The sequence below is a fragment of the Leuciscus leuciscus genome (assembly GCF_965113295.1).
Source record: "Leuciscus leuciscus genome assembly, chromosome: 22".
Classification (NCBI taxonomy): domain Eukaryota; kingdom Metazoa; phylum Chordata; class Actinopteri; order Cypriniformes; family Leuciscidae; genus Leuciscus; species Leuciscus leuciscus.
Genome location: NC_138746.1, coordinates 6,480,317 through 6,507,347, shown reverse-complemented (window position 1 = coordinate 6,507,347; position 27,031 = coordinate 6,480,317). Strand labels below are relative to the sequence as shown.

At 36.6% G+C, this 27,031-nt stretch overlaps 1 protein-coding gene across 18 annotated transcripts in view; it reads left to right on the top strand.

Moving 5' to 3' along the window:
• Positions 1-27,031, top strand: part of col13a1 (collagen, type XIII, alpha 1) — a 108,255-nt gene extending 81,224 nt beyond the window's left edge. For 13 of the 18 annotated variants that reach the window (XM_082153357.1, XM_082153346.1, XM_082153347.1 and 10 more), the window contains 20 exons: positions 3,669-3,746; positions 3,905-3,931; positions 4,065-4,100; positions 4,250-4,306; positions 4,450-4,473; positions 5,136-5,189; positions 5,357-5,401; positions 5,537-5,671; positions 6,344-6,415; positions 6,570-6,614; positions 6,767-6,817; positions 7,003-7,029; positions 7,459-7,545; positions 10,643-10,678; positions 11,692-11,745; positions 11,997-12,050; positions 12,170-12,205; positions 15,416-15,502; positions 18,858-18,896; positions 22,542-27,031. In XM_082153357.1, the coding sequence (XP_082009483.1) occupies positions 3,669-3,746; positions 3,905-3,931; positions 4,065-4,100; positions 4,250-4,306; positions 4,450-4,473; positions 5,136-5,189; positions 5,357-5,401; positions 5,537-5,671; positions 6,344-6,415; positions 6,570-6,614; positions 6,767-6,817; positions 7,003-7,029; positions 7,459-7,545; positions 10,643-10,678; positions 11,692-11,745; positions 11,997-12,050; positions 12,170-12,205; positions 15,416-15,502; positions 18,858-18,896; positions 22,542-22,574 (1,077 nt within the window). In that variant the 3' untranslated portion in view covers positions 22,575-27,031. Of the gene's footprint in view, positions 1-3,668; positions 3,747-3,904; positions 3,932-4,064; positions 4,101-4,249; positions 4,307-4,449; positions 4,474-5,135; positions 5,190-5,356; positions 5,402-5,536; positions 5,672-6,343; positions 6,416-6,569; positions 6,615-6,766; positions 6,818-7,002; positions 7,030-7,458; positions 7,546-10,642; positions 10,679-11,691; positions 11,746-11,996; positions 12,051-12,169; positions 12,206-15,415; positions 15,503-15,974; positions 16,053-18,857; positions 18,897-19,267; positions 21,036-22,541 lie in introns of those variants that run through there. The other 5 variants (XM_082153354.1, XM_082153343.1, XM_082153341.1 and 2 more) reach the window with 5 other exon arrangements.

Here is a 27,031-nt window from a genome sequence, read left to right as displayed (position 1 = left end):
GCTGGTTTACTGTGTTGGGAAAACTCTGCTTTTAAATGCAACACATTTCTATGTTGCTTTAATTATTAAAGAAAGTATGGTGTTAATTTTGACTTACTTTTCCTCACTGTCAGCTGACTGAATATCTCTTTCCTCCAGTGGAAGTTCTTGGCTTAAAGTCATCTTTTACGTTAGAAATGCATTGGAAATGTATATTTATTATTGGAAATGCTGAATTCCACTGAAACAGCATTTTGCGAACATAAATCTCAATTTAACAAGTAAAGTCACATTTACTCTTGTTCACTGTTGAAATAGTCATTGCAATGGAAATCTGCACTATCAGGTATTTTGCTTGAGGGCGAAAGATTTCCCAACACAGATTTGGTCACACGCTTTGACCAACAGAAAGCTGCTTGGTTTGAAAGTGACTTCTGTGTGAGCTGTGCTTCATGTATCGCTAGACTCACTACACTGTTGACAATTGACCAAAACATTACTTAATTAATGTGTCTATTTGACACGTTACAAGTCCCAACACTGCCAGCACGTAGAGCACAACTTGCAATACAGATGTGCTGGGCAATTCCGGTTTGTCATCATGTCTAACAATCTGCTGAACAAAAGTCTTTCAGTGGTGTTTTGCATGTGTTATGAGTGCAATCTTTGGTTTTGGCTTGTGAATGTGCGACTGCTTAAGTATTGAAATGATGAGTAATTGTTGATGATTTTTCAGGGTGAGCTAGGGATGCCTGGAATGCCTGGGAAACAAGGAGTGAAGGTAGTTCACTTCTACTGCAGCCTATATCTAACCACATTGCCTTTTACCCATGATCCCCAGCCTTTTATAAAGAACTATCCTTTTTTCCCAGAACCTTGCATGCTCTTCCAGAAGCATTCCATCGCTAAAATGCTCCTTTGAGAGCTCAATCTGTTATGATTTTATGTAAAACCGCTTTCACACCAAAAGGCGATTAATAGCTCATTATTACACGGCTCTGTGGAATACTTGATTCTGATTGGTCAATCGTGCCATCCAGCGGTATGTTATTCCCAGATAACAACCGCTGAAAACCGATAACGCAGGCTCATCCGGGTTACTGAAGTCAGTAGCGCTATATGCTTGCTAGGAACGTTTTTTCTTCGTGGAAGTTTTGCATTTGGTGAGCAAATAAAATATTAAAACTCAGTCAAATCAATATTTTGTGTACAGGTATTTAATTACACCATCCAGTATCGTGGACTCGCTCTCTTGTTTCATACAAACACAGCTACTGCCATATTGTTTTGTACACTGTTGGATTATAAGATACAAACAGGAACTATTTTAAAGCAGTTTAATCTGAAATCAATATCTCTTATCTCCATAATTATTTATATGGCGAAATGCTGTGTAATAATAAGTAATATGACTGTGTACCGTATCTCTTAAATGTCCGTCTAGTTTGAACTTGCCGCGCTAACAAACTGCTCTCTCTGCAGAAGCTTTGCGTTTAAACACCTAATCAAATATTTCAACTCGGATCAATATTTCGTGTCTAATTATTTACTTATGTGGCAAGTAGCCGTGGAATAAGCGGGATAATGTACATCCAGCCGGTTGTCGTCTCAGAATAAACCCCCTTCAGGCTGATGCAAGACCGCTTCACGTCGGGGTCTTCATCACCCTGTCTGGGGTTTATTCTGAGATAACAACCGGCTGGATGTACATTATCCCTTATTTATTCGGCACGTCACATATAACCGTCTCACCTTCTGACACTGTAAAGTGGCGTCTGAGACTTGAGGAGGGAGATGGCAGGAGAAAGACGGATGGTGCCACAAGCAGTAAGATCCCCCAGTCACCCTCGACCCCATTGGGTTGAGTGTCCTCATGCAGCCACAGCTGTGTCTGTAAATCACTGCCTTCATGTCTGCTCATTAGTCTGAGATAACAGACATGAATTAAATAGCTGTCATGTGCTCTTTACTATTAATAATAAACCAATTGTAGGGGGGTTGCTCATTGCGGAACTGCTAGTGATCAGCTATTTGCGTGCCTGGAGAGCACAAACTTCGACATACCAATCTAAATATTGATTCCAGCATGTGCTTTCTAATTGCTTCAATAGAGATTATGACATCTGATAGAGATAGACCATTGGGGGTTTACGATAGATGTAAACAGTGTTTGGCTAAATAATTACAGAAAATAATCTTCGGTTGAAATTAAGAATGACTTTTTCAGGCAAAATATATGATGTTGATTCCTTTGTTTATTTTCAAAGGTCAGCATTTGAGGATGTGTTTAGGTCTTTTTTCACTGTTTTCCTTTTCTCTCTTTCTATTTTTTTCTAATGTTGAAATCTTGAACCCTTCAGGGTGAGCCTGGTTTCCCAGGCGTCCCTGGACGAAAGGTAAAGGCCTGGTTTGGTGTGGCTGTATCTTTAACACATTTGCTGAGGATATGAAATTCTTAAAGAAATGTTTCTGTCACTATGAAGGGTCAGGCAGGTGTTTCTGGTATCCCTGGAAAACGGGGCTACAAGGTACACCTGAATGCACGCTGTGGCTATGTCTTGCATAAGTGCCTGTTCTGACAATATTGAGGGTGAATTTTACTCAAGCTTTTGCAGTTTCAAACCTGAATGACTGTGGGGGTTTTTTTTTCCATGGAACACAATGATTAATTTTCAAAGCTTTTTGGCCATTATTTTGAGCTTAATGATATTGTCAGGATTCAAAATGACAAAATAAAGCATCATAAAAGTGACCATACAACTTATGCACCTTTTTCCAAAAATGTAAGTGTTATTTTAGTATTATTTATGTACTGTGATGGTATTTATTAATATTTTTTTCATTTTAATTTTGTTGTGTGCCATTTTATTATATGTTTCTATTTAGTGTTAAAGTATTTTCTTTTAAGTTTTACTACTTTAAAGTTTAAATTTGTCATTAATAATTTTATTTTATTTTATTTCAGCTTTATTTCAAATACCGAAAACGTTTTAATCTGGAGGGGAGGCCTTTAATGTTATTTCTCAAAAAATCACCTTTTTTGTTCCACAGAAAAAAAGAAGCCATGTGGGTTTGGAATAAAAAGAGGCTGAATAAAAATAGCAGCATTTTATTTTTGTATGTTTTTTTGGGGGGGTGAATTGCATTGATTTGACTTTAATTATACATGCATGTCTGAAAGACATGTGTGAAGTGGTGAGCTGAATGTCTGCACTCAATGGTGTTTGTACACCTGGAATTATTATTTGTGGTCAAACTAGACTTTGTGTTCCATTTATTTTCTATGCACATGCAAATACAAACAATCATTACATCTGCATGGTTTACGGTGTTGCAACATATGGAAGAAGACAGTTTGTTTTAACATTTTTAAAAGTTGTGATAAATTAATAAATGAGTGTTTCTTCTAAACAGAAGCCCTACAAAAGTGGCCTCATATCCTGTGGCCCATATTTGTTGTGGTGTCTGAAATAATTTAATCTAATGTGACCACACCTTTATCCTCGCTCCCTGTGTTTAAGTACCACATCTGTTGTGAATTAAATACGCTAACTGTAATGCTTCAAAAGCAAATGGGAACAAGATGCTCACACTAGAATGTTTTATATGCCTTCATTAAATAGAGCTGCGCCTTGAATCTTTGAATCAGTCAAGTCATGGTTAACTCCTAAATTTGTATTTATTGCCAGGGAGAAAAAGGCGAGTCTAATGCTGCAGGAACTGGTATTAAAGGAGAACCAGGTACCCCAGGACAAGCTGGACCCAAGGTAGATAGCCCGCATTCTCCACCATTTAGCTCCAAGTAACCTTATATCTGCTGCTAAATTGCTTTCTTTGTGTGGCATGACATGCCCAGTCTACCAAAATCTGCTTACGGTTTAGTAAGAAGTGAATTTCAGGTTCATTATTGCATGTCTTTTCACAGGGTGAGAAAGGTGATCAAGGCATAAAGGTGAGCAATTGACATTTTTATTACCCAAGATGAGTGCTTGCTCATTGCAACTCTAGATGACTTAGTATCATTGTTACATTTTAAATACGTCTTTGGAGAGCAATAGCACAAATTAATGCATTTTACCTTGCAGGGTGAAACTGGCCAGGAAGGCCCATCTGGACCAAGGGTGAGTAGAGGCTTACATGTGCACAGTGTAAGGTTTGTCACTGGCACAGAGAATGATGCAAACAGGTCACGTGGTTTGTTTATCGTGTGGTTGATATCAGAAGTAATGTTATATATGAATTGATTGATTGTACTCCCATCACTCAACAGGGACCACCAGGTCCGACCGGAGAGCCAGGAAAAACTTTAATCAACAACAATGAAAATGTATGTCTTTATTTTTTATGCATACAAATGTTACTTTATTTATATTTTGGTAAATTTGCATATTCCGTTCTCTGCCTTGTTGTAAAAGTTTCAATAGATTAATTTGTAATGAATGAAGGCACTAATTTAATTGTGTTTTTCAGGATATTCGCAATGTGCATTCAGTGGTAAGCATCAATGGCCTTTTCTGTATTTGTTGTGTTGTTAGGAAACTGGATAACATTTTGTTTGAGTATCCGGCCAACAACAACAAAAATCGCAGTTTGGATTTAAATAAGCAAATGCTTAAGAGTCTATGATTGGATAATTATAAAAAATCGATGCGCCTCTTGATGGAAATAAATGTTTTGATGTTTGTTTTTTTCCATCAAGAGGTGCATCAATTTTTGCTCAAGATCTTGTATTGAGAATGCAAGAGTCCAGCACTCTGTAAAGTCTCCTCCAGCACATCCCAAAGACTTTCAATGAATTCAAGATCTGGACTCAGAGGAGCCAATTCATGTGTGAAAATAATTCTTCATGCTCCTCACAACCATTCCTTATAATTCGAGCCTGATAAATCTTGTCATTGTCATCCTGGAATATGGTCATGAAACGTCTTCCTACATGGTTGTTTTAAGAAATGAAAAGCTACACACTCCATCAATTAGGGTTAGAAGAACTGTTGCCAAACATATAAGATGCTAGAAACATAATAATCACTGCAATAATGATCCAGTCATAGACTCTTAAGCATTTGCCCATTTAAATCCAAACAGCGACTTTTTTTGTGGCTGGACGGTGTATAAACAGATAAACAGAGAACAAGCATCTATTTTTGTCATTTTAGGGCGCTCCTGGTCTACCTGGGCCTCCAGGGCTTCCTGGGACCCCCGGTTTGAAGGTAGCTGATCAACTTCTCTCATTCTTAACTCTTTAATCCTTGATTTATAACATTGGGAGAATTTCATACTAAATTCTGGTTAGATTTGAGGAAGTATTTTAAGAAGCGACATATCACTGTACTCCACCCTGTTCTTTTGCATTATACATCCCTTTTTTTTTTTTCAGGGTGACGTTGGACTTCCAGGTCCTCCTGGTCTTGATGGGGAAAAGGTAAATAATAATTAACATTTACAATAAATGAAACATATTTTAAGCCACTAATCTGTGAGTAGTCCTTTGGTGGATGTATTTACTCAGCTCTTGATCCTTTCTAATGCTGAGTGATTGCACCTGTTTACTTCTTAGGGTCCAAGAGGAAAGCCAGGAGAACAGGGACCCATCGGCCCTCCTGGACTAGAGGGACCAAGGGGAGAAGGAGGAGTCATGGGCTTCCCTGGCCCAAAAGGAGACAAGGGAGACATGGGCCCCTCGGGATCACCTGTGAGTGACTGCACCAGCTTTCCCATCACAACACAAGTAGTCTGTCTGACTACACCTGAGCTGTTGAATAATCACAAGGGTCTTGTGCCCTTTAACCCCTGCATGAAACAATATTCTGATATTACGCAACGTATCATAATATTCAAATGATGTAAACATCATGTACACTCATTAAACAGATTGCCATTACCAAATTAAGCCAATATTTGTTTTTCTAGAAATTTCAATTAATAAATAAAAAAAATAGGCAACTCAGTAAAACGACAGCATCTTCGATATTTCCAGAAGACAATGTATTTGTATTTGTGTGTTTGGAATATTCTGAATTGCAGAATATTCCAATAATTGTGGAGCATGTCAACATCTTTTTCAAATTAAAGGCTTAACCAGAAAATAGACCTTAATCAGAAAACGATTTGCATGTAAATTTGGTTTTGTTTCTTTGAGCAAGTGGGATCATCCTGAGTGCTTTTGAATTTTGAAATAGTTTGTGGTGAGTGGGCAGCATTGCATCCTTAAAAGCCTACAATTTACTAACAATTAGTCCTATCTGTTGGATGTTATGAGTTCAAAGGTCTCTTGGTTGTGGACTTTGTTTTTAAGGATGTCCCCCCCAACTTGACTTTTCTGTTCATTTTAATTGCTATTTCACATTCTTTCCTCATTCTGTAGGGTTTAGATGGCCCTACTGGAGAAAAGGGGGTTTCAGGGCCCCCTGGCCATATTGGATTGCCAGGCCCAATGGTATGCAATGGTGCCCCTCAATCAAACGTCATTGTTGAAAAGACATCACATGACTTTGGGGTGCAGTGTATTTCATCATGCCAATTTTAATTCTGTTGAATGAATGGTAAAGTTGAGTATTCCTTCTCCTTTTGCTTTTTCATAACGTCTTCAGGGTCAGAAAGGTGAACTTGGAGAGAAAGGAGATAAAGCAGAGCTGGTATGTTCCACATTGTTTAGCAGTTGATTTGCACATTTTGGGGGTTTTAATGGGGTTTCAATAGATATTAGCTTAGCCTATGGGTTTTCAAAGTTAGAAAATATTTAGAATTAAATATCTTAATGGTGACTTTCCTATCTGTGTTGTTTTAGGTCTATGGGCCTGCTGGGCCTCCAGGACCTGCAGGGCCAGTTGGGCCAATGGTGAGGGCATTGTGTACTCCATAAAAGCTTATGATAACAGCAGACATATTACAGATGGATATGTGGGCCTAAGGAGCATCAGTGCATTTTTTTTTCCCATTTGATGGTGCATTTATAAAGAGGAACTAATTTTTAACAGCTCAAAATGTTTGAGTTATATCATATTTATTTTTTGTGCTTATCAGGGAACTCCAGGTTTGTCAGGACCAAAGGTAAGTATCCCAGCCCAAGTCACTTTATATTCCAGTTTAACTAACTTCAAGGAATAGTTCACCCAAAAATAAAAATTCTGCCATCATTTACTCACCCTCAAGTTGTTTTAACCCTGTATGAGTTTCTTTCTTCTGAACACAAAAGAAGATATTTTGAAGAATATAGGTAACCAAACAGTTGAGGGGCCCCATTGACTTCCATAGTATGAAAAAAAAATACTATGGAAGTCAATGGGGCCCAATTTTTGGTTGCCCATATTCTTCAAAATATCTTATTTTGTGAAAGAAAGTCATACAGATTTTTAGCAACTTGAGGGTGAGTAAATGATGACAGAATTTTTGGGTGAACTATCCCTTTAAATCGAATAGTTATGTGCCTTGCCATATGTTAAACAAGACATTCAATCTTTAACGTTCTTTCTGGGTCAGGGAGAGCCAGGAATAGGCTTGAGAGGAGAGAAGGGATCACCTGGACAGAAAGGAGATAAAGGAGACAGGGGCCATCTTGGACTCCCTGTAAGTACATTTCTGATTCTTATAATCTAGTGTTTAATGCTTTGCATGCATTGCAATAACAGTGTAAGATAAAATAGCTGTCCGATTCATCAAATCAATCCTTATGATGAATAAATGATGAGTACGTCATATCAGTGATACCAGTGAGTAATTAATTTGATAATATTCATACAATCTTGTCAATCTGAACCAATATATTTTTGTCTTTCCTGAGTGCAGCATTAGTGGAAAAGCATGTTTTGTGTAAGGTTTGTGCTTTAGACCCGTTAATGCAAATATCTTTGTGCTGATATGTCATGTGTCTCTGTAACTAGACGTCATGGTTCATGGCTAAGTGTCACATTGCATGAATCAGTGGATCTCAACATTTGGCAATCATATATACAAGTGCCATCATGTAATCATCTTGTCACATTGTTTTATACACATTGTAATAGATTACCAACGAGTTCCTGATGGTTTCATATTACTGTAACTGTCTGACATTCAAAATACTCTGTGGTTGTTTATAAAATGTTTCCTCTCTGTTCGTTAAATAGCATGCTATAGGTTATGTTACTGTGAATTTCAGGGGTCTTTTCCTGACTTCTGGTGTATATCTGTGGTGTCAAAGTCATTGATAAACTTGTTCTAGTCACATCATCAATGGCACAGTAACTCCTTTTAAACAAATAAGAGAAAGTGTTGAAAATGTCTAGAAAATCTTTAGAATGCACTGCAAAAAAAAAAAAAAAACTGTTTTAATGAGTTTTTTCTTTTCTTCTTTTTCCTCAGTAAAAAATAAAATAAACTAATTTACCTAATTTTATCTTAGCATAAACCTCACAAATGTTGATTCTTAAGAAAAGCAAAAAATGTTACCAATGTGTTAAGAAAATGAGAAATTAGAGCCTTATGCAAGTAAATTTTACGTAAAATGAAAATTGTTTACAGATTATATAAAAAAAAAGAATTCTGCTTAGGAATAAGAAAAAACAATGAACCAAAGCTTTTTGTGTTGTGGAAGGGCTAATATTACCCAGTGTGCTCCTCTGTTCCATAACCTAGTGAGCTGCCTACCTACAGTAGACATCATTTTAAGGCAGGGGTCGGGAACCTTTTTTGACCAAAGAGCCATTTTTTCATTTTTGGATAATGCATTTTTCCAAAAGAGCCACAGTAGAAAAAAATTTATATATATATATTATATATATAAATTAAAGACGTGCTTTTTTCAATAAAAAATTCAACAGTAGTAATTATTAGGTCCATAGACAACTAAAAACAAACAAATATTCAGCAAACAATAAATTTGTTGCAATATGGAATTAATTGTGCAGGGCTTTCACTGTGAGGTTGAGTTACCAAGTGATGAGCATAAATCCTCTTATGTGTGCGTGTGTGAGAGAGAGAGAGTGAATGCACAGAGTACATCTGCTGTGTTTACGTGAATACTCGACTTGCCATTTTGAAATATTTCTGTTTATTTGGCCGCTTAGGCGCGCAACCGAAGACAAAGGCTACTTGTCCGTGTTGCGCTCGGAGCGCGCGCACAGCGTCCTGTCAGTAGAATTCAGTTCTCTTTCGCGACTTATCACGCTTTTAATATTTATTTTCAATATAAAGCACATCCTGTTATTTTCTTTCTCATTCATTCATGTTTTGTTATTAATAACTTTAAACAGAATCGTCAACTGAAATCTGCGCGGATTATCAAAAAATACGACACATTTATAGGACATAAAGGGTCTCTGCGCAAATGTCTCTTTGCACAGCAAAGCCCCCGTTTCAATAAAAGGATATATTAAAGTTTATAAAGCCTACTTTTACATTTTCGCTGCTGTTCTAGAATGGTTTTCGCCAGCTTGAATCCAGTGCAGGAGCTGTAGGTTACCACAGAACACTCGCGAACAGCACTGAACACGCACTTTTGCCGGTACAACTTGAATATTATTATTATCATAAACTTTTAATTAACTTAAGTAGGCTGTACTACAACAAGGGAATTGTAATTGGCTGCTTTTTCTGCAGAGAGCCGATCTCTGTTGATGTGTTTTAATTGTTTCATCGATGGTTTGTTGGTAAAGGGTGAGAGACCTCGCGAGCCACATGATTTTTGCCAAAGAGCCAGATGTGGCTCGCGAGCCATAGGTTCCCGACCACTGTTTTAAGGCATCATAGGTACACTCCTGCCACAAACACTTGGCTGCACCAGTAACCTTAGATTTTTTTGTTAGCATAGCAAAATGCTATCATCAAAATAACTTAATAAAATTAAAATAACTTATAAAAATATAGTTCTAAGATCGTCCTAAATATAAAAGAATAGCAGAGTCCATACAACAACTTTAACGGCACAGAGCAAAGATATCGTTGAAATCTATTTCAGAACAATATTTTTCCAGCTGATAAACATTGACAGCCAATCAGAATCCATCCTGCTTTAAAGAGCTAGAGCTCTGCCTTAAAGCGGCAGACGACAAACCTGCAGCGCGCCGCTTAGAATAAACAGAACTATACCGTCGTCTGCTATCGTTATAGATATCTTTATAGTTATTGTTCTCAGTGTGAACAAGCCTTTAGCTTCAGGTCAACTCTCCTATGCAGAGATTGGAGCGCTATTTGTGTTGCCGCCTATGTATAGTGTTCCAGTTCAGTCACTTATGAGGTTGCGCTTCACTTTAACATGCCACCTTAGAAGGTAGTAGACGGCAGTGCAGCTTACTAGGTTTTGGAATCGAACAACTATTTACAAGTATTATTTTTAGTTTTAGCATCTCTTCTGGAATTTAAAACCCACCTGTTGTTATTTTATCACCTTTCATAGAGCTGAAAGGAATGATTGAAAACAGCATGCTGTATTAAGGACCGGTTTAAGTCGTGTTCACTAGCAGTCACTCTATAAGAAGCTAAAGTCACATTGAAAGGAGTTACTGCCCGTCTCTTACATGTCATCTTCAACATGTCACCCCTCCATCAAAACTAGTGTTGTTTTTATGTGGCACACAAGTCACTGCTTCACTCACCCACCCTCTCCTCCCCCCACACTTCTCCTCTCCCTCCCTCTCCACCACCTCCATCTCTCCTCTCGCTCTGTAACTCTTTACACACTGTCCAGGGGGCTCATGGTTTAGACGGCAGGCCTGGTCCAGTGGTGAGTGGCGCAAGACCCGTTCCCATCATCCACCCCTCTATTTCCATCCTTCCCTCTCTCTTTTCCCCCTCCGCAGACTGCCTGCTTCACTCCTTCTGTCTGTCTGCCTCTGCTTGAGCTGTTGCTTGCTTGTCTTCTGCGTTTGTGTCTTTTCTTGTGTTGTCTAATGGTCAAGGCCTTGTTTAGATCTCTATTGAGGTTGCATCGGCATGAGTATGACTTTGATTTGACTTTGTCCCTAAGCCTGTTTGGCTGTTGCCTCTTGCTGTTTCCAGAGGTACCGCGCTCAGTTTATTTCTCAACCTGTCAACACGCGAGTGAGTGAAGGGGAGCATGACCAAACACTTATAAACATCTCGCTCGCTCTCTCACTCTGAAACGCACTTTCTCTTTCTTTGAAAAGTACGTACTTAGTGCTCTACCAGTGAATAATCCCTTTGCATTTCATGCCGTCGCAGCCCTCTTTACCTTTATATATATATATATATATATATATACTCGAACATGCCTGACCTCTGTTGACCTTTCGAAGGCTTAATTCCCTTCAAGCTTCAGAGCTTTATTTCATTCCAAGACAAGCTTTGACCTTGTAATGTCATACCAGGAGAGAGCATGATGGGATGCGGCTGCATGAACAATGATTACAGTATGGCATACGTCTGTACAAATGGCTGAGAAGCAAGTCTCCCGAAAAAGCAAGATGTCTAACAGCCCTTCTCTTGAATCCTCTCCAAGTCATGAGAGGAAAATGGAAGATGGATTCGCTGTTATATTTACTTGTGTGTCTGTTTATTTCCCTTTAGATCAACAAACTTTGGAGTTTTTTCGAGTTTGGACCTCAGATGACTGTTTTCAAACATGCATAAAGAGTTTAAAATTGCTTTTATTCAACTCTGAAAAGTTTGTTGATCTATTGGTGCTCAACACTGACTAGTTTCTCTCCCTTTCTGACCTCGTCACCGAACACCATCCCCTCTGTTGAAGCTCACGCATGTCACTTTCTTTGTTCGAAGGGTCTGATAGGACCAGCGGGAGTGTCTGGGCCTGCAGGACCAAAAGGAGAAATGGTTAGTGCTCCCATCCTCATGACAACTGACCAAATTAAATATTTTTGAATGTACATCACAATTAATTGCATTATTATTACATGCGAATTATTACACGCTTAATGCACACGCAAGATAGTAATGCAACAGTTTGCTCTGCTAATTCAACATCCCCTTGTCCAACCTATCAAAAACATTCACTGTTTTTATAAGGTATAAAGTCCAGTGTAATACAGTTCAATATAATGTCTATGCATTTTTTTACTGTACAGGGGGAAAAGGGCGATATGGGAGTAGCAGGACCAATTGGGCCTCAAGGCATCCCAGTAAGTGCTGTACCAGAGCACAATTTAACATTTTAAATATTGTAACTTTTCCAAACCACATATAAGTGCATTCAAATGAAAAATAGACCATCATTAATGTCTCTCCCCCTTTCATTCAGGGTTTAGTAGGACCACCGGGATTAAAAGGAAATCGGGTAAGATTATAAATGCTTTCTTGATCGTAGTTTGTTTGCAGAATATGTTATTGTGACTTTGAAGGACAATAACATGAGTCCACTTTCTTAAAATAAAGGGATGGACGATATTTCTAAACCAGCATGAATCTGCCAAACTTTTAAGGATTAGCTACTGTTCATTAGTAAATAACGGTGACTATTTAATTAGTCATTATCAGTTATTATGCAGTATTTAGCCGGGCTCAGACTCGGACTCAGACGCAATTGTGCGTTATAAAGTTAGAATTGCAAGTCTGAATCACAATTCTGACTTTATAACGCGCAATTTCGTCCGAGTCTGAGTTGTTTTCGCAATTCGCAGTTTAAATCTCGTAATTCTGACTTTTATAAGCAGAATTGCGAGTTTATATCTCACAATTCTGACTTTATAACTTGCAATTGTGTGTCACAAAAGTCAGAATTGTGAGATAAAAAGTCACAATTACCTTTTTTATTTTTTATTCTGTGGCAGAAACAAGCCTCCATAGAGCCCGGCTTTATCGATTGTATTTGTTTTGGAGGTTTTTTCAAAGACACAAGCAGAAGCATGCTGGGTGTAAGAAATTAGAATGGCTACTGCTCACTGCTAGAAAATATGTGTATACAGTGGGGTCTAAAAGTTTGTGAAAATAAGCAATTAAAAATCTAAAATGAACAAACCTGGAAATAAACATCTTAGGATTTTGACAAATTTAAAACACAAAAACGTTATGACAAATAATGGGGAAAAATGTACGTTTCTGCACTATTTTTCAGTCATGATCAATCAGATGTCCTTGCTCCCTTTGAATCACAAGATGCTCTGTGAATCTTTCTCAAATCATTCTGAATTGAGCATCAGATTTTATACGCACGCACGCACGCACACACACACACACACACACACACACACACGCACACACACACATAAATATATATTCAATTGTATGTTAATCATTTAATTTCTATTTTATAATGTATTAAATATACAAAAATGCTAAACAGTCTTTTGGATGCCACTGTATATGTTAATTATTCATGATAGAATTGTTTAAACATATAATCTTACTCCAGAACTGTTTATTTGTCAGTCCTTTATATAAATACATTTGCAATTTATATATTTTAATAATTTATTTGCAGTATATTTAAAACATATTTGTGCATGATTAATGCAAAAACTGACCTATGATGTAAACTGCTAAATTTGAGTTTAAATTAAGAGTTATTATTATAAAAAGTAGTACATGTGAATTGCCCATTGCTTTTCTGTGCTTTTCCTGTGCTTTCATCCTCCTAGACTTTATGCCTGTCTCCTATTAACACTAATTTCCTCAGTTAATGACTGAATGTCTCCCACCTTGAAAGTCAGGACATGTCAGTGCTCCTCCCAACATCTTCCACTGGTTTCACTGGTTTTGATAAATCTGTCAGCATGCTGCTGCTCAGCTCAGTGGGAAGGTGCTGTGGAGGACCCTTGGACACGGTGCTGTTTTTACTCTTGTCCTTTCCTTGTCTTCCTCTCTTTTTTCCACAGGTCTTCCTATCCCCTTTTCCTCCCCCCGCACCCTAGCCTGTGTCCGTGGCTCTTTTTGCCGAGTCGGGCCGGGTCGTCCTCTCTGTCCCCCTCTCACTCCCTGGCCTCCTCCTGCTCCTCCTGCATCCTAATGTCGTAGCCTGGGTTAATACTCCTCCTCTTCCTCACCTCTTATACTTTTGTTCATATCCTTGACTTACCTCCCTACCAACCTGCATTGATTTTCTCCCAATTATGCTAATGCACAGAGTTCTTATTGTTCCACGAAAGCCACATCTGGATCTATTTTGAAAAGGCACATAACCAAGCAATGTGGGAAATGGCATTATGTCGGTGTAGAGCTCATTCTGACATCCTGATGAGAGTATTTAGGACTCCTGATGTGAGCCAAAAGTTCAGAAACAGTCTTAAGGAATCAGTATTTGTCAAACAGGATTAGAAAATGAGCTCCATGTTGATTCATAATGTAATTTTTCCTTCCTCCATTAAGTGTTAGAATAACTATCATGATGAGGGCTGTTCGGAATGTTAGAACTCTGTATTAAAGCATAGAAAGATCCCATTTATATAGCTTAAATGTAATAGTTTCCTCCAAAGAACCCTTAAACTTTGCGTGCAGCCTTGAAGATAAATCATGAAACACTCTAAAAAGCAAAGCTGGTCTTAATTAGTATAGAATAGGGATGTTGATTAAACACTTATAGTGCCTCGTCAGCTTTTGTACATTAGTCTTTGTAATTTAATTTCATTGTTCTATATGGAATCAATCACAGATTGTTTACTTATTAGAGCCAACATTTGCTGCCAAGAATAAGGAATACAAATATATTACCTTCAAAGGTTTAGATGTAGGGATCAAAAATTATGTTCAGTCATCATCATAACCCATTACCTTTATTCAGCAAGGACACATTAAATTGATCAAACGTACCAGTAAAGAAACATTTATAATGTTACAAAAGAGTTCATTCTATTTCATTTTTAAATGCTGTTCTTTTTCACGGTTTCCACAAAAATATTAAGCAACACAACTGCTTTCCACAGTTGATGATAAATGTTTCATGTTAGAATGATTTCTGAAGGATCATGTGACACTGAAGACTGGAGTAATGATGCTGAAAATTCTGCTTTGCATCACAGCATTGAATTGCATTTCAAAATTCAGTATATTAATAAAATAGAAAACTGTTATTTTAAATTGTAATATTTCACAGTATTACTGTTTTTACTGTATTTTTGATCAAATTAATGCGCCTTGGTGAGCGTAAGAGACTTCTTTTAAAAACATTAAATCATCTTACTGACCCCAAACTTTTGAATGGGAATGTATATGTAATTGAGGCTTAAAAATTTGGCTTAAAAAAAGCCAGTCAACTTATTTAACCTTATTTATTCATTTTTAGATATTTAGTAAATGTGCATTCAGTATTTTTTACACAAAGTTAGTAATACAAAAAAAATATTTTTAAATCCCACACTAACCACACTGGCTGACCTCCTTAACCCCTCCACTTACCCTCCTTAAATGATCCCAATACTCATTGTAGCTCGGTTCAAAAGCACATCTACTTTTAGAGTGTCTTATAGTTATTCTTAGTGATGGTGCTTTTCTTACAAGTACTGCTAGTAGACTAGGAGGTCTGACTTTTTTCCGAATGCACTGTTGTTTGCAGGGGGAGAGGGGCAAGAAAGGCAACAGGGGGGCCAAAGGGGATAAGGGAGACCAAGGAGCCCCAGGATTAGATGCCCCGTGTCCGTTGGTATGTCTTTCGTTCAACGTGCAGCACTAAGGCAAAAGGAGACTTCACGAAAGCCACGTCTCCTTATGTCTTTGTGTAATAAACACTAACAACTGCCCAGAAGAGTTCTGGTCTAAGTCTTAGAATTACACTGTATATACATATAAAGAGACTTTGTGCTCATATATTTCTCATACATTACATAAGAACTATTGTAGATGGGGATTTGAATTAAAAGTGACTAGGCACCAGAACTCTTAATGGGATTTTTGCTTTTCAGGATTAGGACTGACAGGAATTTGGTTCTGATGAACAATAAATCAATAAATCATAGTTGAACTATGTGGAGTTTACATCCCTGTGGATTTGGTGAACAAATTCCTGTCAGTCTCAGGTCCAGTGTGCTCTGGACCAATCAGACGCTGGAACACTGCGGCCATTGTGGGGGTGTGGCTGGACGACAGGATGTTTATTTGATTGATTTCATAAACAGGGTTTCCGAGGCTTTAAAGGGGAGAAAGGTGAACCGGGGCTGCCAGGCCTGGACGGGCTAGATGCCCCGTGCGCTGTGGTATGCTGCTGTCTATCCCTTTCCTTATTCCGCATGCTTCCTGCTGTCCTGAAGCGAATGCTGCAGCGTAGCCCATTCGGAATGAAGAACAAATGAAGAATAGAACAGAAAAAAAGCTTGCATGGTATCTCAGCATTAATATCTTTAACTCTGTTAAATCTACAAACTTTCAAGGGGTCATGAATTCAGAAATAAAAAAAATACGTACTATAAAAATATCCTGTAAACTTCCTCGTTAGTTCAAAAACAGCTTTTATTGAAAACAAGCTCCCAAAACGACTCGTTTCAAATTATGTCTCCAGACTACTTCTACTTCTACATCATTGCCTCTTTGGCTCCGCCTACCGATTCGTACATGTCATACTGTAGTATAAATGAGAGAGACGCATATGTGACGCATACGCAAACACAGACTTACTCTGACAACAAAAACGATAGAGGATTACAAGATGTTTTGCAGTGCCAAGTTGTGGAAAAAACGCAGTGTTTGCATTGCCTTCCTTGTGATCCTAACATTAAGAAAGCGCTGATTAACTTATTAACTGATTTTTAACGACGTTCCGGATCGCGTCGGTTCATGTTCGCTTCATTTTACTGTGGATTAGTTTTTAAACAAGAGAGACAATCTTTTTACCATGTGTCACCATTGCTTTGACCGTTACAGATCAGATCATACTTTACTGAAAATTATGAACGATGAATATAAGAACGATGTTGCGACAGTCATTCATAATCAGTTAACATGAAACAAAGTTATCCTTTGTCAACTATAGATGTGGTAACTCAAAGTACTTAAATTGTATTTGCCACAACAATGACTTATGAAGTACAGTATAATATATGCATAAATGTTTCACAGTTGGCAAATATTTCAATTAGACAAACACTTTTCTGTTGCGTCTTTGTTTCAACACCACAACAATACTATCTCACAAATACATACGGAATAAATATAAAGATGATTAATTACCATACCACACTATCACAGACTGGAGTATCCTTGATATTTGAGGTGTAGGTTCGTTGTCTTCTGATTCGAGATCAGACTCTGGCTCAAACATATGGATGAATTTCACTGGTTGGTTTCTAATATTCAACATCGGATGTTTTTAAAACAGATCCATATGTGTAATGGCGGAGACATTGAAAATGATTTTAAATTGCCCCTATTATGCTATTTTAAAGTTTCCTAATGTTGTTGTGGAGTCTCCTACAACAGGTTTACATGCATCAAAGGTCAAAAAACTGTTTCATTTTCTCATAATATACATTTGCACATCACCACATTTTCAATGATTCTCAAACGATTCATAAGATGAATCAATCTCTCTAAATCCCGCCTTTCCGCAAGCTACTCTGCTCTGATTGGCCAGACAGCTCAGTCTGTTGTGATTGGTCTACTGTGTCGTTTTTTCGAAAATTTGTATTTTTCTAATTTATTGAAGTGAACATGTAAACTGTATCAATAACAGTGTATACATTAGCCAAGCTCTAGCGTGAATGACTGATATAACATAAACGTTGGTAAAACAAATCTTGCACCATGCTTAATCTTTCCTCAAAGTAGTGAGAACGACAGACAATCTGCATTAATAGACACAGTTATAGGGGTAATAGTGGCCCACAACTGATTAGCAGAAGTATTTCAGTAAGACAGCAATAACGTGAATTAGCCAGTTAGCAGGAGACCTACACAATATAAAATATAAAACTCAAAACTACTTAGAGATATGTTACACACTACATGAAAGGTCATTTTCAAAAATCCATAATGGTGCAATTTAATATGCAAAACATCTCCTCAATCATAGCAGTGGACATCTACTTCAAAGTCTTGAATACGGCATGCCCATCAAAACTGAGTGTTTCAAAGAGAAGGTAAAAACAGGATGGAAAATAGCTTATTACTTCTAAATTAGGATGTTTTTTTATGTGAAAATCTTGCTAATATTATAAGTGAACCTCAAAGAACATTATACAATTTTATGAAAAAATGCAGTTCATGACCCCTTTAATTATTAACCATTTTTAAAATCTGTTTAAGAAAAAAAAAACTAAATTTATTATATTATTAAAATAATAAAAATCTAACCGATTGTTTTCACCAATACGTTTTTTGTGTGAATTTAACACTTGCTTAACTTGATTTGTAAAATATACATATTAAGACTACTTGTAAAATAAAATGGTTGCTACTTCATCAGTTTTTATTTATTTTATGTTTAACATGAATGCATGCATTCAATTTTATCTTTTACTGATCTGTGTATCTAATATTCTTACACTAACCTGCATATTAACGAAATAACACCTTTCACCACGTCTGTTTTCATCCGGTTAAATGGAGCACCCTGGATCACCACAAATATCTGCATGAAAGAAAGTGTTCAATAGAAATGCCTTGTTGCAAAAAGCAGGTATCTTGACTGCTCATTATTTTCTTGCTAATTTACCCGATTGAATTGTTAAGAATGTAAACGGTTTGAAACATCCAGGTACATCATCTTTGCATATAGATAGCTATTTAATTATTATAATATTATATATGTATTCTTATAGTTATAGTTTTGAGTGCTGCTTTGTAACTCTTTATGTTTGTGTGAACGGATACAGGATTGATTGATTGATTGATTGATTGATTGATTGATTGATTGATTGATTGATTGATTGATGAGTGGAAATGTATGTTTCAAAAGTGCTACTGAAATGGTTATGTATACTGTATGTACACGGATACTGTTATGTTTCCTATCTCAAGAAAATGAAATGATTTTTACTATTCTTCACCTCTCCTCTTTGTTTTAGGGCGATGATGGTCTGCCAGTACCAGGGTGTTGGAATAAAGTGAGTTCTCTTGACTGATCATATTAACATTTTGCTTTTAAAATAATTGCGTCCATGCCATCCTTACTATGACATAACTCGTGCAATGAATTCATGATATGGAGGTATAGATTTAAAGTTACTATATTAACGGTCATCTACAGTCCGTTTGTAATATATAATCATAATTTAATACAAATTGGTTTATCATTTTCAATCTGCTGCAATATAGTTCTTTATGACCAGTTGTTTCAAATCTGATTTGAGCTTTATTAGCGATTTCACTCTTTTCTTTCTATGCAACATCTGATAGGAAACAATCTATGCCTCCATTTGCTTGAAAGATGTGTGCTTTGAAAATAACATGTGGTCTTTTGCCTCTTGTCTTGCAGTGATGTTAATTCCTGAATGCCATGTGTGATTGTAAATAGAATATTTATTTTTGTACTTTTTTTTTGCCATTGATCTGTTATAAGGATGGAAAATACAGCAAACCATAAAAATATTGGCAGGACTTTTGTACAGATGTTTATTTTTATTACTGGTAATGTTTTTTTTTTATGTAATGGACTTTATACTGTACCTATGCATTATGTCAAAATGTTTTGATCAAGGAAGAAATATACTGTGGCAGCATATGCATGATATTTGTGCATTATGTTAACTGATACGTGCCTATTAACTTATTGTATCATGGTGTTTTAATGTGTTGTGTCGGACCACGCTGCACTGATTAGTGGGGCTGGAGTTACAAATTGGCCTTGTGTGTAAGAGGAAACCCTTTGCTCTGAGAATAACATGGACATGTTCACACCAAACCTAATGATCTTACACTGTAACTGCATATGTTTACTGACAATTAAAATGACTTATTTCAAAGTCCATTCTACATGCAGTATAATTATCAAGTCAGTAGTTTCAGTGCATAAATTATAAACATTTGCACTGCATGACTTATTTAGTGAGCATTTCAAACTGTTTTGACTCCATATTCACCTGCCAAATATATTATTGCAAAAACTGAATTAGTCAACTGCTTCATGTAAGGAAAAAAAAAAAGTAATCTTCGTGCAGTGCTTTGCCTCCATGGGCTTTATGTAAATATGCCAAAACCTTGCCCTTTCAGCAGTTATTTTCTGTTTCTATTTCTATTCTTATCTCTGACAATTTAATAATAGAGAGAAATTCAATTTTTTTAAATTTATCTCATATATTGCTGCTCACTGTCAAGCACATCTTTGTGTTTGCTAATAAACATCTACACTACTGTTCAAAACCTTGGGGTCAGTAAAATATATATACTGTATATATTTAAAAGAAAATGCTTCTGTTCAGCATGGATAAATACATTTAAGCAAACGTGACACTAAAAACTTCTACATTCATTGTTGCAAAAACAGTCTATTTCTAATTTTTACAAATCTTTGAACTTTCTATTCATCAAAGAATTCTGCAGCAAATCAGAATGATTTCTGAAGGATCATGTGACACTGAAGACTGGAGTAATGATGCTGAAAAGTCAGCTTTGCCATCACAGGAATAAATTCATTTTTTAAAAATATATTACAACAGAAAAGAGATGTTTTAAATTGTAAAAATATTTCACAATATTACTATTTTTACAGATTTTTTTATTTAAAAAATTCAGTGTCTGAGCAAAAAAGAGTTGAGTTTTTTGGAGTAAAAAAAAATCTTACCGACCCTAAAATTTAAAACAGTAGTGTATGTCCCGTTTTACCTCAACTATCAAGTACAAATGAAGAATAAAAGTTAGTATTATAAACTTGCAATTTACATTATAATATGTTGATTCCCAAGACACATCAGGGTCATATGAAAAAGGGCCCTTAGCTTAAATGGTTTTGTTTTGTGTTCATTCAGTGTTGAAGTCATTGAGTTGTGTAGGATTGCTGCTGCTTACATTGACAAGCTGTTCGGGTTCCATTGTGCCTGTTAATATGGAGTTAAGCATGGTTTGTAATCATCAGTGTCTATAAACTCTTTATTCGTCTGTAATACCTCATACTAACATGTGCCTTAATGCTTTTACTCTGCCAAAGTAGTTTTGAGACATATCAACCATAATGTAAAAGAAGCTATGCTGTCAACATGAGGAATATAAGACAATAAATGGCTGTAAAAAAGTTCAGCCAAAACGTTTCCTAACATGTCTTTTTTTAACTGTTTGTTTGCATAGTGATGACATGTTGAAAAATTAACCCGCTCTGGATGTTCACATGCTGCAGGTTTGCTTGTTACCGTGATTTGCATCTGACTGAAGTGTGAAAACTGCATCAGTAGGTTATACAATTATTCTCAGTGTTGGGGAAAGTTACCTTTAAAATTAATGCATTACAATATTGCGTTTCTCCCTTGAAACGTAACTAATTGTGTTATAGTTACTTTTTATGGAAAGTAATGTGTTGCGTTACTTTTTATCATCTGGGATGGGCTTGCTTGTTTGTTTTTAAGGACCAAAAAAAATAAAAAGTTCTGTTTTTAGCAAATGTGAAGGCCTTTCACACCAAAAGTGAAACGAATAAGCCTCAGGCTGAAGGAAATGCACATTCACTCCTGTACTGTAGAGGGCGCAGCTCAAACAAACCTTAGGTCATCAACAAAAGTAGGTCATCCAGGGACTTTTCGCCCACTGTTTTTCGCATACTATATAGGGAAGTATTCGATTTTGGACGCAGCGCAAGGCTGTATCTGAAATCGCATACTCTCTTGTGAAGGTACTTATTTTGAATAAGTAATTACTTCACGACCGCCAAAAATGTACATTCTATATATGAGTGTGTGTAGTATGAATGTAATATGGACATACTAAATTTGCCATATTGTCATTATCATGTGACCTACCACATAACCTACCACAAACAGTTACGTCGCTTCACTGCCACTCATAAATCCTCTCCAGTGGCCTCATGGGATAGTAAAGTGTCTTCACACTTCAGAATCTCGCCGGAAGTACTAGGTCATCCGGAGACTTTTTGCCTACTCATTTATGAGTACTGTGAATTCGGACATACACTTCTTTTGTCACATTTTTCGCCTACTATATAGTAAAGGAAAATATGTGATTTTAGATGCAGCCCAACACTCACTTCAGCAATAAAAAAAAAAAAAAACGAAACATTTATTTAAAGTCATTTTTGTTTATTCGTGCAGTCTAATTGGATCATCGATGATCAGCAGCAAAGACAAGGATTAATAAAGTGAGATTAAATACATTAAGTATTTTGTCTAATTTAACATAGTTATTGCAGGTTTGCTTAATATTCTGTTTGCATTTCACTGTTTTTATTAATTTTGAGGAGTACTGAAATCTGTTTTTGTGAGATGAGTAAATGCTTACATTTAGTCTAGTAAACTACAGTAACCATCATGCACTTACTCAACATGGGGACAGGAGAGCTGTCAGTTAATAAATGGAAAAACAAAGTAACTTGCTTTACTTATTTGGAAAAAGTAACTCCGATATCTTGTAGTAAATTTATAAGTAATACGTTAAAAAGTAATCTGATAACATAACTTGCTTTTCTTGTAATGCATTACCCCCAACACTGGTTATTCTACATGCATGTTGTCTGAAGCGTTCTCCATCTCCAAGTCAGGAGTAAACTGTGTCAGTGCATTACAAATGTGTGTTTCTTTTATTAAAAGGGTCAGAATCCGTTCCAGCTAGCCAAGAAGTAATCCAGCGGTGAGATTCACGTGCTTCTGGTTTGATTTCCTTCATAAGCAACACAAAAACTTGAAGAGGTTTTGGACGATCTCTGAGTTTGGGCTGCTCTTTGGTGGCTGTTTGAAGGATTTTGTTCCCTGTATAACCGTCCTGTAGTTCTGGAAGGCCCCAGAGGGCGGCAGATATGAACAGACTAAAACTGACTGAACTACAGAAAAGACGATAATTCAGAAGTAGCCTGTCATTTCTCCAAGTTTTACACTCTTTTCTTTCTCTTTTATATTATTCACTATGTGAAAGAAACATTTTAGCACATTTTGTTCCTTTTTAATGACAATGTTATGTACAATTATTAATGTTTGTGAGCAGAGGATTCAGCGCAGCTCATTGAACATGCAGATGTTATTGTGTTTCCAGACAAACCAAAGAAAGAAAGATCTTTGATGATTCCTTATTCAAACTATCACTGCCTTCTATTGAGAGTTGTCGGTAGAATTTAACCTCACACTTCACTCATAGTACATATTTACACTATACGTTTTATTTAACATGTATGTACATAACGGTTGTGCTTGTACAGCATAGTGATCAACCTTTAAAAATGAGAATAAAATCACTTATACAGCTAAAACCAAAAAGTGTACATGAAGGACTATCACTGTAACTGAAATGCTGTGTACCAACTTTCACCATAAACCTCCTAAAAGGTATTTAGCAAAAACAGTTTTTTTTTTTTTTTTTACTAGTTGCAACAAGGGCATTTGATGGTGTTCCAACATGCATGTACATTTCACTGCTGTAAACATAAATGTCAATGCTGACTTGATCTGTATATTTTGCAAACTCTTTGAAATGAAAATAACTGAGCGCAGTTTGTTTGGGTACTTGTACAGAACGGCTGTAATTATAAGAATGTATGAGGCAGCTAATGCAAGAAATAATTAACCAGCAGTGACGCATTGGCCGTGTAATTTATTGTTTGGTTCACAACATGTGTGACCTTCAGATTTGTTTATTTGAAGTTTTATGGCTGCGAATAATTAGAGTAAACATCTTCAACTATTTTTGGTTGTCCAGTATAAGCAAGTTATTGTTATCAAATTCACAGAATATGCAGTAGGGATGACAATATCACTGCAACCATGGTGGGGTTTGTAAGGGAAAATATACTAATGTCCTAACAATAATTATGACCTAGAAAAAAAAATGCAAATGTTCCAGCAGCTATTTTTAAAGTAAATGCAAGCATTCCTTACGTTATATTTTGACACCTGTTTCAGTCAAAAATTTGTTGTATATAAACCCATTGTATAGTTTCATTAAATCTTCTATTCTGTCAAGTTTTAATCGTTTAAGAAGATGTTATACAGATAACACATAACTCATTTAAGGCTAAAAAACACCTATTTTCTTATCAGTAGGCTTTAGGCCATTGTTTTCATGGTCACTATTAGAGGATAAGTCAGTTAGGCCTAAGTGAGAAATGACAATTCATTTTAAATTACGTCTATTTGTAATATTGTTATTTGATTATAAATGACAGGGGTCTACTTGTATTTGATTTTGAAGACATTGTGTGATATATATGTGTAAAAATGAACATTTCATAATGATACACTCAAAAATAAAGGTTCTTCAATGGGTTTATTGGACACATACTCACCTAAAGGATTATTAGGAACACCATACTAATACTGTGTTTGACCCCCTTTCGCCTTCAGAACTGCCTTAATTCTACGTGGCATTGATTCAACAAGGTGTTGAAAGCATTCTTTAGAAATGTTGGCCCATATTGATAGGATAGCATCTTGCAGTTGATGGAGATTTGTGGGATGCACATCCAGGGCACGAAGCTCCCGTTCCACCACATCCCAAAGATGCTCTATTGGGTTGAGATCTGGTGACTGTGGGGGCCATTTTAGTACAGTGAACTCATTGTCATGTTCAAGAAACCAATTTGAAATGATTCGAGCTTTGTGACATGGTGCATTATCCTGCTGGAAGTATCCATCAGAGGATGGGTACATGGTGGTCATAAAGGGATGGACATGGTCAGAAACAATGCTCAGGTAGGCCGTGGCATTTAAACGATGCCCAATTGGCACTAAGGGGCCTAAAGTGTGCCAAGAAAACATCCCCCACACCATTACACCACCACCACCAGCCTGCACAGTGGTAACAAGGCATGATGGATCCATGTTCTCATTCTGTTTACGCCAAATTCTGACTCTACCATCTGAATGTCTCAACAGAAATCGAGACTCATCAGACCAGGCAACATTTTTCCAGTCTTCAACTGTCCAATTTTGGTGAGCTCGTGCAAATTGTAGCCTCTTTTTCCTATTTGTAGTGGAGATGAGTGGTACCCGGTGGGGTCTTCTGCTGTTGTAGCCCATCCGCCTCAAGGTTGTGCGTGTTGTGGCTTCACAAATGCTTTGCTGCATACCTCGGTTGTAACGAGTGGTTATTTCAGTCAAAGTTGCTCTTCTATCAGCTTGAATCAGTCGGCCCATTCTCCTCTGACCTCTAGCATCAACAAGGCATTTTCGCCCACAGGACTGCCGCATACTGGATGTTTTTCCCTTTTCACACCATTCTTTGTAAACCCTAGAAATGGTTGTGCGTGAAAATCCCAGTAACTGAGCAGATTGTGAAATACTCAGACCGGCCCGTCTGGCACCAACAACCATGCTACGCTCAAAATTGCTTAAATCACCTTTCTTTCCCATTCTGACATTCAGTTTGGAGTTCAGGAGATTGTCTTGACCAGGACCACACCCCTAAATGCATTGAAGCAACTGCCATGTGATTGGTTGATTAGATAATTGCATTAATGAGAAATTGAACAGGTGTTCCTAATAATCCTTTAGGTGAGTGTATTCACTGTGTAAGGGTCTTGATTCGACTATGTCAGTGTTTCTCAACTTGTGTGGATCGCGGAGTGTGTAGTCAAAGAAACAACGACAAAGAAAAAACGTAATTCTAAATGTTTTTCTGATGCCAGACTTTTATTTTGAAAGACGTGGGTGGTGAACGCAAATGAGATGTTGTCAGGCAATGTCAGTGTCATTATTCTAACATTATTTTCATAGCTTGTTTCGAAATAAAAAGTCTCTCGCCTCATAAAAACGAACTTTCCTGTTCTGTTAGACTTTGTGCTGTGCTCGAGACTCGCAAACGTTAAAGAAAAAGTTTATTTTAAGTAGCCTATCAGTCTGTAAATCATGCTGGTTTATGGAATCAGCAAGTAAAGCCCTTCTAATTGTAACCTTTATTTTTAAGTGTTCACAGCAGTATGTTTAAAAAACATGTATTTCTATGTGTTTTTCCCTTAGTTATAATATGATATTGGTTGCAAATAGGCCTACTAATCATTCTGTTCTGACGTAAGATAATCTATAATGCTCAAAAGAGGAATGAATCAGATCTTATGCAATCTGTATTAAAATAGCATTAGGGGCATGCCATGTTATGAAGTGGTTTTCATGTTATTGTGCACAAGGCTTCTTTCTTTTTCTCAGTATAATTTTGCACATTGAAGTGTGTGTGACTTTTTTCCATGTCTTGAACAAGAATATAATGTTTGTACTGTATAAATCATGTATTTTTTATTTCCCTGTTGACAAATGTTTTGATCTCATGTTGTCCGACTTTGTACAGTGTACTCTTCAAATAATGTGTCACTCCGATATTACTATCTTGACTAAATTCAAATTTGTGACAGCATTTTTTTAAATGCTTTATAATCAGTTATTTCCCATATTATAGGCTTATATTGACCTTTAATGAGGAGTACACTTTCAGCTGTCAAGCCCATAGGAACATTAACCAAACTTGCCAGTTGCAGTTTTGAATGCCAGTTTATTCTCGGATCATTCTGATGTCCACATCACACACTGCCCATATTTGAGCACTGTTGTCTTTGTTCACCTGCTGCTCACAGATTTCTTTCTTTAGATCATTTACAAGTGTGTTTCATACCAAGAACAAATTACCTGACAGTTTGTGTGATATCTTTGATACTGTTGTTGTTGTGTGTAATTGAACATGGATAAGAGGGCATTTATTACAGTGCTTTTACAGGAAGTGCAAATGCAAGATGAATTGCAACCACTTGCATGGTTATTATGCGCCTACTTGTATACATTTACATTTAAAGTGTCAATCCGACTAACATGTTACAGTCTGTTTGACTAAAGATTGGCTTTAGGGTTATGTTTATCTTTTCCTTCCATTTCCCTTCTTTAAATTGTTTAAAATCATGCATTGAATGAATATGTAAAATGTTATTATTGCTGATTCAATATATGCTTTTGGAGACACCGTTATTATTATTTAAAGTTTTGTCAAGTTCTTTTTTTCATAATGACTTTCTTTTTTTAAGATATAGGCTATATCTAGCTTTTTGTTTATTTTTCAAAAAGACATCAGAACTGTATTATCCATGCAGTGAAATAAAGGAAATGGA